Source organism: Zootermopsis nevadensis, unplaced genomic scaffold (genome assembly GCF_977971745.1).
Source record: "Zootermopsis nevadensis isolate Lab colony 2312 unplaced genomic scaffold, Znev_1.0 Znev_ptg000002l, whole genome shotgun sequence".
NCBI classification, from domain to species: domain Eukaryota; kingdom Metazoa; phylum Arthropoda; class Insecta; order Blattodea; family Termopsidae; genus Zootermopsis; species Zootermopsis nevadensis.
Window position 1 is genome coordinate 18,449,109 of NW_028259134.1, and position 15,471 is coordinate 18,464,579.

The window sequence follows — 15,471 nt, forward strand, 5'->3', positions numbered from 1 at the left end:
TAACCAACGTTTCAGAGGTCATACTGCCTCCGTCATCGCCCTGATGACGGAGGCAGTATGACCTCTGAAACGTTGGTTAACATCGACCAGACTACACAGCGCAACAACCCAGAAGATGGAAATCTTCATCAGGGTAGGTGTTTCAATGAAGCCCATAAGCATAGAGGCTTCATACAACATAAATTTTCTACATCTGTCATAGGCTTCCATACCCTAGCAGCTGACCTGCTTGATAACTTACATCTGTGTAGAAACTGCTCAGTGTATCTACTGGTGTCTTCAACAACTTTACAAGTTCTCTGTTGAAGAACAACTTGAAAACATCCACAATTTCTGTAGCATATTTTGCTGCACCTTGAGGTCCAACTCTGGCAATGACATTTTCTCTCTGTGTAAATGTTCATGTCTTCCCATACAAAGTCATGAACAGTATTATCATCTTCATTACCATTACCATCACCATTCACCACAACATCAAGAAGGGAATGATCATCCAATCCACTGTCAATATTAAACTTAAATCTGATAAACGTTCTTCAGATTCACTGCCAAGTAAATGTTCTTCCACATCATCATGCAAAATAGCTGATTGCTTCCTGCTAGTAGAGACCAAAGATTCTACATGCCAAGTGCATAATGCACATTTATAGAACACAGAACTGTACAGCAGAAACATTCATATACAGAAATGTTATTCTTTCCTACATAGCTGTAAGTCTTTTTTTATACTCTTGTGACTCAAGGACATGGATCAAGATACAGCTTTAAAAAGTGAATGGATTTTTGTGGTTACAAATATGTAAGTGAAGGCAGTGCTCTTGGGGCCATAAAACTGTTCGCAAACCCTCAACAAAAGTCAATTTTTGTTCTGATCAGCATGCAGAAGACAAATGGCCGATCTCAGTTTCGATTCTAAGTGCCAAGGTAAAATAAAGTATGCCAACACACATACAAAAAGCAAGCCCACAATTTCATCTCTGATTTCACATCAAATTTCAACAACCCAAAATAAGAGCTAGAGTTTACTGCTGCACTATGCATGCTATGCACATTGGATAGCAAACTGATAAAACTTCCAGCATTGAGAGGTTAATGAGTTAATTAGGACAGCCACCCACTACAAGAATTGTGTCCTACTCCCCAGCACTCATACTTGTTCAATTCAAAGAAATATGGCTACTCTTTAAAATTAAATGTGTAAAATAACTTTGATAGAAATCTAACAACACTACAGAATAGGTCTACAGAAATTAGCATTTTACAACATTACTGATGAGTAATAACAATGCTCATGCTCTGCCCACTGACTGACAAAATGTATAAAACAAAGGTGTGCAAGCACATTTGTGCACAGCTGCTAACAACAGATAAAAACCTGCACTACAAATCATGTGTGTAATTCTATTCAACAGACAAGCATACAGAAACTTCAATTCCTCTCACATATTTCTAATGCTACAAAATCAAGAATTCTACATATTGGCTTCTGAACTAGATATTATATTCACTGATCAGAATATCAATTTTGGTACTTATATCCCTAATCTACTTAAATATGGATTCCACATAAATTCTTTGTAATTCTGCATAATTTATTAATGATGTTCATTTACTGCACACACAAACACATCAATACAAACCTAATTCACAGCACAACTATACGAAGAACACAAATATATTATATTAATATATAATACAAAAACAGACCAAAGGGCTTAATCTGTGGAAGATGGAACAGAAGAATCATATTAAAAATAACACAGTGGATAAAATTATTTATTTCTCTTTCTAGTTTAGTAAATATTCTTCATACTGAAAAGATACTTGAGATACATTCACCTATAATTTATTTAATAATTCTGTCAGTAGCTCAGACTATATAGTGTTGAATGACAGGATACTGGAAAGGATATGGAACGAAACAGTCACAGCCTAATTTAAGGTATAGGGACTGAGTAAAACCACAAAAGAAATGAAGTTTGTGCATTCTAATATAGCATTTCACAGCCAATATGCAAGACAAAAATCCATCAGAATAATTTGGACAGTGAACAGCAGTGGTATTGTAGACATAGTGAATTGTGAGGAGTACAAGAAATATGTGGACAGGGTCCATTTATCTGGTTCAGATATCACATTCTGCAACAACTGAACAGGTTTTTAATTTTCCTACCTTAGACATGTAAAAATATGACATTCAAGCAACCATACACAACACTTTATCTATGATACCTCAATCAATCTAGAACTATACATTAAATCCAAAATAGTTTTTGAACACCACAGAAGAAATCACAAAAAAAAATTCATACATCAAAGAACGAAGTTCCAACACAACCCCTAAGATTTTAAAATATCAACACAAAGCACGATACTGCATACAGATGATGCATGACGACAGCAATCTATAATGACTTTACTGCAAAATTCTAAGAACGTATTGCAGCAGTAGCTGGTAGTAATGTATAACGCTTGCATACCTTGTAAGAAACATTCTAATCAATCTGCATATGCTTACCTGATCTTGCCGATAATATTCTTGCTGACCAGGGTAACCTGCTGGGGGCCCTGACTGTTGTTGACTGGGTGGTCCTGAAGGTGGTCCAGGGGGTCCACCATATCCTGTGCGCGGTGGGTAGCCAGGGGGCTGAGTAGGCCCCATGTAGCGATTGTAGGGATCTTGTCCGCTACTTTGTTGCATGCTTGGGGATGTCTGGTTACTTGCACCACCTTGACTGTACCTGACATTAATTAAAGGCCTTCATGTATCACCAGCTTTTGTTAAAATCTCCCTTTAAATAACTACATGGTGCAACAGAAGATGGTCATCTTAAAAATGGGATGTGCATGAAAATCAGATGTAATGTAATGACAGTTGAGATACCACTTATCAACCTATGCTGTAGGAGAAAGATGATTATGCCCTCTGTGCCCCCAAAACAGATCACAGTACATTCATTTTGCTTGACCAGATGTGTAATGTGATGTCCTATTTCCTACACTGCCATGTCACTCTGTTGAACAGTCGCACTAATGTCTTACCCTACACTTGTAATGGAATTATGGGATTGGTAGGTTATATTAAACCCCACACACTAATACCAAAAACTGTAAATAGTGATTAAGGCTACTGCTATTCAGATACCTAAGGTTTTTAATTTGAAATGAATGACAATTAAAAATAATTCACCTCTCTCCTTCTGGCCCATATGGTGGGTACATGGGCCTGTTTGGTGGATAAGTGGTGCTGGGAGGATACTGCTGATTAAACTCTTGTCCCATACTGCCTGCGGTTCCTCTAGCATACTGGTCCTGGTACTGAGTATAACCTCCTTGGCCCTGGTAGCCCTGCTGCATCCCTGTCAACATCGTCAAAACCATTATCACCATCACGTCAGAAGCTGACAGAAGCAAGGGCATACCAGTCACAGACATCCTGGTTTGTTGTAGTTTAGACCTTTAGTGGGAAGAGATAAAATCACAAATACAATGAAGAAAGAGAAGAACATGCATTTGAGCATTTGAAGTGGCACTATGCTGTCAGTCATGTGGCAACACTTCAGACTGCATGTTTATATCACTAAATAAATAGGTTTGTTTGCTGACTTTGATATTTATCCTATCCTAAATTTTAAATATTCACAATGGGCTTCATATAAAATTACATGCATTCTCGATCAGAATTCTTAGTAGAACAATGATCCATGCACCAATTATTTAATTTCAAATAGTTTCTAATGAATGTGGAACCAAATGCCATTATGTATTTAACGGAGGTCAACCATCTGTCCATCCATCTCACTGGGCTTCAGGTATAACTTTATTCTAGAGATTTCTCTATTAAAATTCTGCATGAATTATTTTCCATTCAAACTATATGTTCAGTCCATTACCACTTCTGTGACGTCAGTATTGTAATGAAAGTAAACGAGCTGTGTCTACTTACTCCACTACACAAACTTTTTATTCTTATAGTTCATCTTACACACAAAATCCTTTCATCCAGCTGTCACCCATTTCTACTTTCAGATCTAGCCATGTGACTATAACTGGTCTTTAAACTGCAAAAGCATACTTTTTTCCTTGGTAATAGTTAATACATCAGATCACTATAAGGCACCACAGTGGTAAATAATGGGTCACTGTTAAATGGGAATACATGTTCATAAGACTGTATTAATAAATTAGCCACTTTTCTATTAAAGTATGTGCCCTTATGAGCTGAAAATTCATGCAGAATCCTGCAAAACAGCCAAATATTTAAACATAACATTATCTTCCAGACTGCTTTTACCTATTCAGCACAAGATGGCACATGTATCTGGACTTTCAACAGTTATGGCAAAGTCAGTAAAAAAAAAAAAAAGCAGTTAAAGATGGTCATCTTCTGGGTTGCAGCTACATGCAGTCTGGTAGAATTCACCAACATTTCATAGGTACATGCTGCCTCCATTATCATCCTGATGTGCTACAACCTAGAAGGCAGGCATCTTCATACTCGCCACCATAAGAACATGAAACCCTACTAGAAAATTTGTTGTTTATATAATTAAGTTTTGTAGACTAATTATATACAGTAAGCACACAAAACTCATATTTAATAGTTGTTATCCTGAATAGCTGATGACTGACTGCGTAACTGTACCAGAAATAACCACTAACGTCTATGCAGCACAGATATCTCTTGAGCTAAAACGAAATGGAGATGGAAGTTTGCAGTTTTCTCTACATGTTCTCAAAAGCAGCTGCAGAAGGCTTTGTAAAATTTTCTTCAACTCCACAGTGCAAGCCTGTGAAGAGAATTGCAGGTTATAAACAGACACTAAAATATTTTGTTAGACACATCCCTATGCCATGAAATGTTGAGAAGTACCATGAAAAACAACCACACAGATCAAACTGTAAAGGACAGTCCATACTCACAAATGTAGCACACAGTTGTTCTTTATAAGAGTGCAAAACAAACAAATATATGGGAAGAAACAGTAAGAGGTAAACCAGCAAGCGCTTACCGGACAGGATCACACAGATCAGACACTACAACAGGACCTCTCCCACACACACAGCCAATGAAATACTTCACACAAGCCAGCAAAAACAGAGCACTAGAAGCTTGTTTAATAAAAGTGTATTAAAAACTAGAAAAACGACTGAGAAGTGTACATGCGAGCAATTAAAATGACAAGAAATGTGCACGAGAGGTGTGAGCAGGCAGACAAGCAAGCTCGTACCTTGGGGGCGAGGGGGACCACCAGAGTGTCCATAAGGTGGTCCATATGAATTGGGCCTCTGAGACTGACCGGGCGCCACGTCGTCAAAAGGGTTGGAAACGCTAATGTTATCCCCCGCACCTTGGTTCGGCACCCCCACACCTAGCAGTGAGGCAAATAAGCAATGACTTGCGTTCACGATGTTGTGTGCGTCATTTTCTAGAATGCTCAGATCTCAGATTCTCTTTCCATAAAGCAAGTATCTGTAATCACCCAACTTACACTACCATCAAAACTGGACAACTCAACTTCAAATATAGCAAAGCAGAAACAAAGCCTCAAGAAAACAAGAAAAAAGAAGCATCTAACACCCAACACAAAGCACGAATGTCTCAAATGTACACAGCAAATGATACACTACTGCATAAGCAGGATGGACAACTAAGTAAAGTCTGATGAGACTAAGATAAAAATGTAAAATAATGCAATGCTAATTAAGCAGTCCTACAAGACTGGGCCCAAGTTATGTCTGCTTTAGGAGTAATGATCATATATCTATGGTAATGGAGACATTCCAGTATTCAAATATTCATTGAATTTTTCCTCCAATGAATATTCATGTACCAAATGTCCCCAGAGTAGATCAATAACATACAAGATGAAGAAAGTTTTAGCCCCTCCTGATGGCAGGCTTCATATTAAAGCATGACTGCCTCCTTTCTGAGCTCCAATATGTAAATATTAATTGCAAATTAAAGGGGGGGGGGGGGCAAGACCTCTGTGTGTCTGTCCTACACCTGCTGGTGAACCTCCACCTCTTGGCAGGACTGGGGCAGGGGTGTTAACAGAAGTGCAACACGTACATTGGCAGGGGTGGAGAACCAAGTGCCAACACACATCAGATCACATGTCTAGTTCTCTATATTAATTTATATTATTGTTTAAGAAATTAATTTCTCCATTAACCTTTAATTCTTCAGTGATATATCGTAAAGGAGTTTTGTTACTGAAATCAAGCATTTGAAATGTAACACATTCAGGCCATCAGTTGCAAACATCAAATGTGACATTAGCATTTTTTTTAAAATAAAAACTCATACGGAAATCTCCCTCAGCATAGTTTTCATGCTGTGTCAAATGTGTGACCAACATATTTTTCACTTCAACATTTACACAGACTGGTCATGGGATACACACATATATACCACTTTATAATTACTTCAAAAGAATAATTTAAGTATGAAACAACAAATCAAGTCCCAATTGCAAGAACTTTCATGATTTCCAATTTTGTCAGCAGGCAGTAATGTCATTACATAACAAAATTTACTTCCATCTGTTAGAGAAAATCCTCTCTTTATGAACAAAATTTGCTCTGACATGATAGGAACTAGATTTTCAATGATCATAATTTTAAACTGGGGAAAGTACAGTTTTCAATGCACATGGTTTGAAATTTCTGACACAGCACAGGGTTTAATACTTGCCCTTACTGTTAATGTCACAAGTTCACAGATGGCTCTCATGAAATGGTATCATCAGAGAACAGTTTATGCAACATAAAACAAGACTGTTGTGTAGTGTGTGGCAGAAATTAATCAGTGTTTCAGAAATGCTTACTGACTCCATCATCAGGGAAATGGTTATGATAACCCTGATGATGGAGGTAGTAAGCACCTCTGAAATGTCAAGTCAATTTCTATCACACCATACAGTGCAAGATCCCACAAGGCAGTCATCTTCTTACTTGCCACTGTGAGAACCTGAAATCTCACCACGTAAAATAACAAGATCACTGAAATACTGGTATTTCAATATCTGCTCAAAAACACTGGGAGCTTTATCCTGGTTGGCACTTAGGCAAAAGTGACTGGACTATAAAGGTAGTGTCATGAATTGCAGCCATACTGGAAAGTGTTGAGTGATTTCAAGAACATAAAATATTTCTTTGTCAAACCTACGTAAGTAGAAAAGAGGCAAAGTGACGTGTTGATGAACTGGCAAGTAACTCTTCCCATCCCTGTACTTGCAACAGTTACAGACAGTTTTAAGGAATGTTAGAACATTCTAAAAAGTGCATCTTTGTGTTCTGATAACAATGCACCATACCACATTTGTCCAGTTCTAACTTCAAAATCAGCCATCATAAACAGGAGAACAAAACTTAAAAACTGCTGACACGATTGTCTGGATTCTATCAATTATTTTAACATTCCCTTTAACCTTTACTGTAATTGCATTGCATTACATTTGCACAGCACTTGCATAGTGCCAAACCATTAATGGGGCTGAAGCATGTCTGGGGGTTCAAATTCCCTTTTCCATACAACAAAAGTTAAAATGGATCTTGGAGAAGAAGACTGGCAATGTGACTGGACTGGACTGTACCAACTCCATATACAGTAAAGTGGAAGCCTTTTGTGATGATAGCAAAAGAGAGAGTAAGACAATTAATTACTTGATCAACTGGACAACTGATACCTGCCGAAGGAAGACACCATACTGTGGACTCCCAATTTATAAAGTCAATGAGTTGCCTGACCCCTGAAATATATAGCATGTCAAAGACAATGTAGCCAATGGGCATCTGATTTCAGTTGTAAAGCAATGAGAAAATATCTAAGGGTGCACCAAAAAACAGTAACTGTTGCGCAGTACTGTGGAGGAATCCATGCCCCATTCACACACAGAAAGTTGCCCATCCAACCCTGGGGATGACATTCAAACTCTAGCCTTCACGCTACAATATATGTGTGTGTGTGTGTGTGTAACCAGCCAGAAACACAAATCAGTCTACCAGACTTACCAGGGTGTGGGGAAGGTGCATTTGTCTGAGATGCAGGGCGCTGCATAGGTGGAGAATTGTAGTCAGGCGTAGAACCTGGTGGGTAACCATACCCATATCCATCCATCGAAGTTCCACTCGAGCCAGGTGCAGGAAATGAATCTTGGGAATTAGATGACCCTGCGGATCAAGTAACACGCTACTCTGTAGTCATCAGACATGTGAATAACACGCTATTAAGACAGTTTTATCATTTCAGAGCCTAAAAATTAAGCTCCAATCCACTTTTCCTTCACTCTTTAGGTTTCTCCATAAACAGCTCACTCCTATATCATCAGCATGCACCACTGTAAAAAGTACATTTCACACTTCCATATTTAAGTCATTTTCATCCCAGTATAATGTTCCTCAAAGGTTACAGAAAAAGTTGACAGTGGAACCACGGTTCCGGAGAATCTGATGTAAATACGTCTCTGTAATGTAATGTAATAATTCTTATATAAGATAAGTACTTGTGATATTCTACAAAACGTTTTTACCAGCACAAAATTATCTAGTCTACGACGCATTTCTTCTACAAGCGATTCACAGCTCAGCTCTTTCCGCAATAACGAAAGCGGATTGTTGACGGCAGTAATGTAACACAACAATGTCGAGTAAACAGATGACATAACAATGCACAAAGGAGTTCATATAAATGCTGACCATTGTTGTTGGTCCATATTTACACATTGTTAGTATGGATCTTTCACATCTTTGTTACGCTTTTTTGCCGAATGACCCTTCCGTATAGACGTATCACTTGACTTGCTGATGTGTCACGTGTTCTAAAAAACTAGGGAGAGCAATGATCTGTTAACAGACAACTAAATATTGCAATCCACAATAAACTCACTTTTGCATTCACCAGACTGTTCTTTGTGAGATGACAAACTCTGATCACAAGAACACTGACCTGGCGAAGGCACAGATGTTGCCTTGGTATTTTTCTTCTTGGAGGAAGCTTCCACCTGGTTGATTATTGGCTGTGGGTCAATGCCACCACGATCAAAATGGCACTCAAAAGCCAACAGGTTCTTAGTGTAGTGTTTCCTCAGTGTGTAGGCAGCACTTGAAGATGCACCAATACCCAGGAGACCGGCGATGTCCTTCCAGGTCTTGTTCTTTGTCACCTGTACCCCAACACACAGATATGGTTGAAAAAACACGTCTCATGAGGTATGCCCTGCCACGAGGCACTTCGCCCCTATTATTGCCTATTAACTGTAGGACAACCCAGAAAAGACCAACTTATGTGTTTCTTTGTTTTATTTACAGTTTGTTTAACAATACTGTCAACAGCTAAAATGAAACAGCCTCAAAACTGCGGGTTTACTATCCACAGTATCAGTTCACAGCTTCAGTAACAACTGCACAATTTTAACCCTTTCCTCAGTACATAAAGAAAAGTTAATCTATTATATATTTTGACTTATCTTATATTACCTGTAATTCATATACAGATTAAGAGATGGCACTACAATGTAAAATGTTTCATTTCCAAAATACTCTTACAACTTGAAACTGCCTCAGAGTCATAATAATTAATAACTGTATCTACCTCTGTTAAAAACTAGACAACATAAGGGCAGAAAATTATGTATTTAAACTATACTTCGCCTACTATGTAAAAGCAACTACATATGTGCCGATACCTACATGTTTCAAAATAACTATAAATAACTAGAAGCAAATATCAAAACTTAATCTATAAAGCTTCAAACTAGGGGGGAAAAAACCAACTTGTACATCACGCAAAAGTGACTGTTACTTAACCTTAGCTTCTGTTCTTCACAGGTCCTACTGTGCTTTCAACTAATTATGCGAATGAACTGTATAGAAATTTCCCTCACTACAGCTAACTACCAGGTGCCTTCTTAAATTGTTACTTTATTCTAGGATTACCCAATTTCCACAGATATTTTAACCCACAGCAACAAGCCCTGATATATTCAGAATAGGCTTCAATCCCCCGTAAAGCTGTGTCAATGTTGTGCACGCAACATCATCTCACTGTTGTGGAAAGAGGGTGTGAATAAACTACAACTAAGACTAGGTAAACTACCATGGAACTAAACACTGCACCTTGCATACCTCCATGAATCCCCCTCTCTCCTTGACATAGATGTACAGTCGAAAGAGATCGAGGGGGTTCTTGGAGATTGTGGGGCATGCTGAGATGGGTGTCCCACGTTCCTCCATGAACTGCAGAAGCTTGTCCAGCCAAATTCGGCGTTCATTGCTCTCGTCCATCTCGTACAGCTTTCCCAGGCTATCTGGTTTCTGCACGTGTCGAACACAAAGTGATTGGGTTAGCGTGTCATAATTTTCTGTCAGATTTACTTTAAACACTGATGTAAATGCAGAACTTGTGATGTAGATATAATTTATGAGCAATGTCCAATTGACGTTTTTCAAGCATAATTATACTTTAACACTGTGATGTTTGTAACTCCTTTATGAAATTATAATTTATGATATTCTGTCTAGATAAACTGCTTTAGTCTGAAGGTGTACGAGGGGGAGATAATTAACATGAATGTCACAATACATGTAAATTATTTCAGTGTGATTTATTGAGCATATATACAAAATTTGGAATGATAGTCATTCTCATGTTGTCTATGAACCTATCATTGGCTACTGCTAGGCTTTTCACTATGTTCATATGTCAGACTTGGTAAAAGGGCAGAACGGGGTGAAACAACCAAACATCGAATACACTTTGTTAAATTAATGATATGTTATATGAACTGCATAAAAGTACTAATCATCACACACAAACTCCAAGCCTACTTTAAAGCCTGTTTCATAATGAATATTTCAGTTACTTTAATGTAGTGCATGATCAGTGACAAAAGTAAGCACCATACATAAAGGTCCTTGCACTGAAGATGACAATGGTGTTGAAGCATGTACTGAGCCTTGCTGACAAACCACTCCATGGCATGTTCAGATACTACTGAATCAACTGTTTTGAAGGAGAACTCAACCATAACATATTGCTATGTGCTACTTTCTTAGCAAAACAAATCAAATCTTAATATGAAACAAGAACTGCCTCAAGCACTATGCCACATTTTGAAGATGGAAATTAATTGCTGGTTATCAGAAATGGAGGATTAACCCCACCTGAATTTGTTTTGGATTTTCCAAGAAAATTCTGATTTGGGAGGGGGAAGAGAATGTGCTATCTCCAATTGTTTGATTAGAGGGACTAAGTGCAAAAAAAAAATAATAAAAAAACCTGGAAGGACACATGGAAACAAACTCAAGACCTCACATTTAATGATGTTTAATTATTGTTCAATGAGTTGGATTATAAACAGTCAATTTGTATGGACTAAATTTCAAGTGGTCTTGACCACCTAGTGAGAGCAAGATTCAAACCAGGAACTGCAAAATAATTCATGCTCACAGTATTACTGTTATAATAACCTACTTAGTAAGATGGCTCTCAAGAAAAATAATACTTTGGTTGCAAACCTGTGTAATTTTCTTATACAGCATCATATAGTACAACACGTATGGCTGATGATAAAGCATCAAATTAAATTTCATTGGGAGAGGACTCACAGACTAAATGTTTGTAAGCTTTACACCAACAAGATACAAAGGTTACACAGTAATGAATGAGGTGGTTACGTGACTGCAGATGATGAGTAGGTGAGGTTTCAAAGGAGACAGCTGAGCAGTATTTGTATACTATCCTAGCATTCACATAAGGAGATCATACAGGAAACTACTAACACTGCCAAGATAAGTCAGATACCTTCTGAATATATTACAGCTATATAAACGTGCCCCAAAAGGTCATTTACAATCACAAACCAAAGTTAGGGTTACTCATTTCTGCCTTTGACAAGTTTCAATTAGTGAAGAAGACAGACGTGAGTTCTCCTTCATATGCATTTAGCTGCATGCTCATAATGCCTTGTTCAGCCTGGGTTACATGAAGCACGACGTGCTTTGTGCAAGATGCAAGCATATGCCTTTATTTCTGAACTGCAGAAATCCAACATTTGGATAACTGCACACTGGGGAGTACTCCCTGCAGACATATTATGGGCCAGGTTAGGTTTGTAACAGTGCAAGGAGTCCTCCACTGTTAAATTACCAACCAAGAAGTCTATCTTCTCTAAATAAATAGAAAAATAATAAAATTTAAGAAAACATTATTCCACTTTATAAACCCACAAGTGTTTAATTTTAGTAACGGAACAAACAGTTAGTAAAATTAACATGCACACTTTTCTTTTTCTACCTGTGTTAGTGTATTCAAAGTGAAAACAAATCCTCTGCAGAATATCACATTACATTAGATAATCAGCACAGCATTTAGCAGGTGTCAGTTCATAGCCTTCACAGCACTTTAAAAAAAGTTACAACAAATTCATGAACGCTTTGTTTTATGAACAGCCAATTGATTCCTTTTCTTACAAACATTCAATTAAGGGAATTCTGAGTCAACATATTTGTCCCTTTTTTCTAAAATGCAAACTGAAAAATTGTTATAACAATAATATGCCAAATAATTCCTTAGTCACATACTTCTTTCTACAAGCATCTGCATATCACAAATCAATGTTGTGTCATTCTACTGTTTGTATTTTATATCTCAGGGCACCATAGTGCTTTTAAATTCATCCAAAACTGTCTTTAAATGAATGGGAAAATAACTTTTGTACAACAGATCCTAATCTGATGAACAACTTTCAAGAACACAAGTGATTACATTAACTTTAAAAGTCTTTTTTAGAGATGTTGCTCCATAGAACTATTATTTACTTTATCAACTGATAAGATATTTTGTCACAAAAATTATTTTATGAATGACAATTTCATCAGAGGTATGAAATCAGAAAATAGTTGATCCAGTTTCCTTTAACATCTAGGAAAATGAGACTGGGCAATAGAAGAAATTAGGTTAAAAATTTCTAGTTTGTAATAAATAACAATGCACAATGCATAGTGTAATGTCAGCAGAAGTAATTTCTATAAATTGTGCCATTTGAGATTACAAATATATGAACATCACAATCAATTTTCAACAAAAGAACTGATCAATGAATATAAAATTAAGATCAACAGGATCACTCTTGTGACAGCCCCTCTGAATAAGGAAACTGAAAGAACTGGCATATCCCTAATTATAATAATATAGTGATTCTGAAAGAAAGGATGAGTCAAATTTTGGGAATATTATCAGTTAAAACCTCTACATTCCTGTGATAAAATTAAACAAAGCATTTTCTGTGACAAATATTCATACAAACAAATTATGTGACAAAAAATCAATATTAATGTCAATCCTTTCTACAATTGTATGTACTTAGGGAACCCTGTTAATATATTTTATGGTAATATATAAATTACACTGTTGAAAAGCCACAAACAGTTTTTAGATGGCAAGATACATTTCTTTCACTGATCGTTTCAAAGACCACATAAATCTTCACCAGGACTTGTGCTTCTAATTGAGGTAACTCATCCTAGCACAGAAAGAGTCCACATAATGATGTTTATTCTCAACTGAACCCCCTACCCTTCCAGGAAAACATAAGGATGGGCTCCTACTCCTTTTGTTGCATGCAGTGATCTGTCTATGTGAAATCCTGTGTTTATCAAAGTAATACCGAGGATGAAAACAATACGAACAGTTACGGTAAGAGGTGACGAACAGTGGCAAATATGTTTTATTTCAAACAATCATAAAAAAAACTTCCATGCTAGATGAAATTATATCACTTGCATTCACAATGCTAATGACTGTCTTACGATTAGAAACAAATCATGACAATAACCATAAGATTGTTAGTTCCTGAATTCAAACCTTTAAAACACAAAACCCAGTAAAACAAGTGAAGCATTATACCTGGTATTAATGCTATTATTCTATGAAGCAGTTATTATCCAACACAACTGAAACTGCAGGGGCAACTTTGTAACATGCCTCTGCCAGCTATAAATTTATCCAACACCAATAAATGTGGACCATGCACATGTAATTGTTGGCTAGTCCATGCTACAAGACATGGGGGCTTCCTCCCACTCTGCACATCACAACCTAACCTGTAGATACTGAAGATACGTTCACACCCTTACAAATGAACGTAACACTGAGGGCACCACATTGCTCGTTCCTTCATATCTGAAGAAACCCGTTTAAAAAATATTAAATTGGTAATGTACAAACAAGATTCCAAACTTGACATTTTCCTTAAATGCAATTACAAATTTTTATCTTTGTTTCAAACTTGTTTAGCCACTAAGCCTATGAAAGTGTTCACACCAAGTACAGGTCCTCATGCTGTCACTACATGGATTACCACCATAGGTTCAGAAAACGATATTAAAATGAAACAAAATCCACATTCTGAAAACTTTGATTCTCCTGAAGAAGTCTTTATAATGAATCCCATAAAAATCTCAAAGTAGGACACAAATTTTGGTTATGCTGACAATTGCAACATTAAATGCCATTATAAGAGTGACTGTCCACATGATCAAGAAATGAATGAATATCGTTTGGCAAATAATTACAAACAAAGACCACTAACACAATATTTTTGACCGCATGTTCAGGATCAGACTTTCTCTATGTACATTAGTCACTGTGGTAACAAGTCACAGTTCTTCAAACTTCAAAATCTGAAATGATCAAACATTAAGTTAAATATTTTGAAATTTGAAATGTTAGCAAATTGCCACTACATACACTTTTTAGAAGGGTGAGAGGGCGGGTAAGACTGTAATCATGAGAATGCGTCAGAAAAACATATCATACGCGGCGAAAGTATAACTCTCCGTCTCAAGACTTTGCAAATAAAAGTGAAAACACAGCTCTGATGTTTACCAAGCAGGCACTTTCTGAGCACTTTGTTTCACCCCACCAATGATCCACCAGAGTTGCAGCAATGATACTCTGTTGGTTCACTAACACGGCACATTTCAGGACTCAAGAATGATATATTTAAATATGGCATATTCTGAACTTTATCCACCATGTTTTAGTATGTTCAGTGTGGCAAAGGTTTAACCAAGTATATGCACATAATAGCCAAGTAAAAGATCATGTACATGAATACTTAAGAAAGGATTAATCATCAAAGCAGCCAAACATGTAATTTGTCTACAAAAATCTGTCTCACTTCATAATCACAATATGTCACAGAATCTTCAGTTTCAAAGTATACAGGTATTCAAATTCTGGCATGATGTGTGCAGAATGCGGAGGAATTGGAGGGATTTTAGTAAATGCAGCACATTAATTTTCTGAAGCACAACAGCAAGACAATATGTAAACGATAAAAACCTTTGATCTGTATGGATCTTGGTGCACATGACTGTTAAACACCTGGAAAATAAACAAGTATGCCAGGTCTGAGCATCAACAAGCCCCCATACAAACATGTTAACCATCACCCCATGGGAACA

General features: G+C 37.0%; 1 protein-coding gene across 10 annotated transcripts in view; it reads right to left on the bottom strand.

Annotated features, from left to right (window-relative positions):
- The window catches only part of osa (trithorax group protein osa), a 165,355-nt gene that overhangs the window by 10,246 nt on the left and 139,638 nt on the right, over positions 1-15,471 (bottom strand). For 7 of the 10 annotated variants that reach the window (XM_087352525.1, XM_087352535.1, XM_087352560.1 and 4 more), the window contains 7 exons: positions 15,350-15,391; positions 10,120-10,317; positions 8,951-9,167; positions 8,017-8,175; positions 5,232-5,372; positions 3,191-3,359; positions 2,519-2,741 (listed from right to left, as the gene is read on the bottom strand). In XM_087352525.1, the coding sequence (XP_087208651.1) occupies positions 2,519-2,741; positions 3,191-3,359; positions 5,232-5,372; positions 8,017-8,175; positions 8,951-9,167; positions 10,120-10,317; positions 15,350-15,391 (1,149 nt within the window). The remainder of the gene's footprint in view (positions 1-2,518; positions 2,742-3,190; positions 3,360-5,231; positions 5,373-8,016; positions 8,176-8,950; positions 9,168-10,119; positions 10,318-15,349; positions 15,392-15,471) is intronic. The other 3 variants (XM_087352531.1, XM_087352549.1, XM_087352567.1) reach the window with 3 other exon arrangements.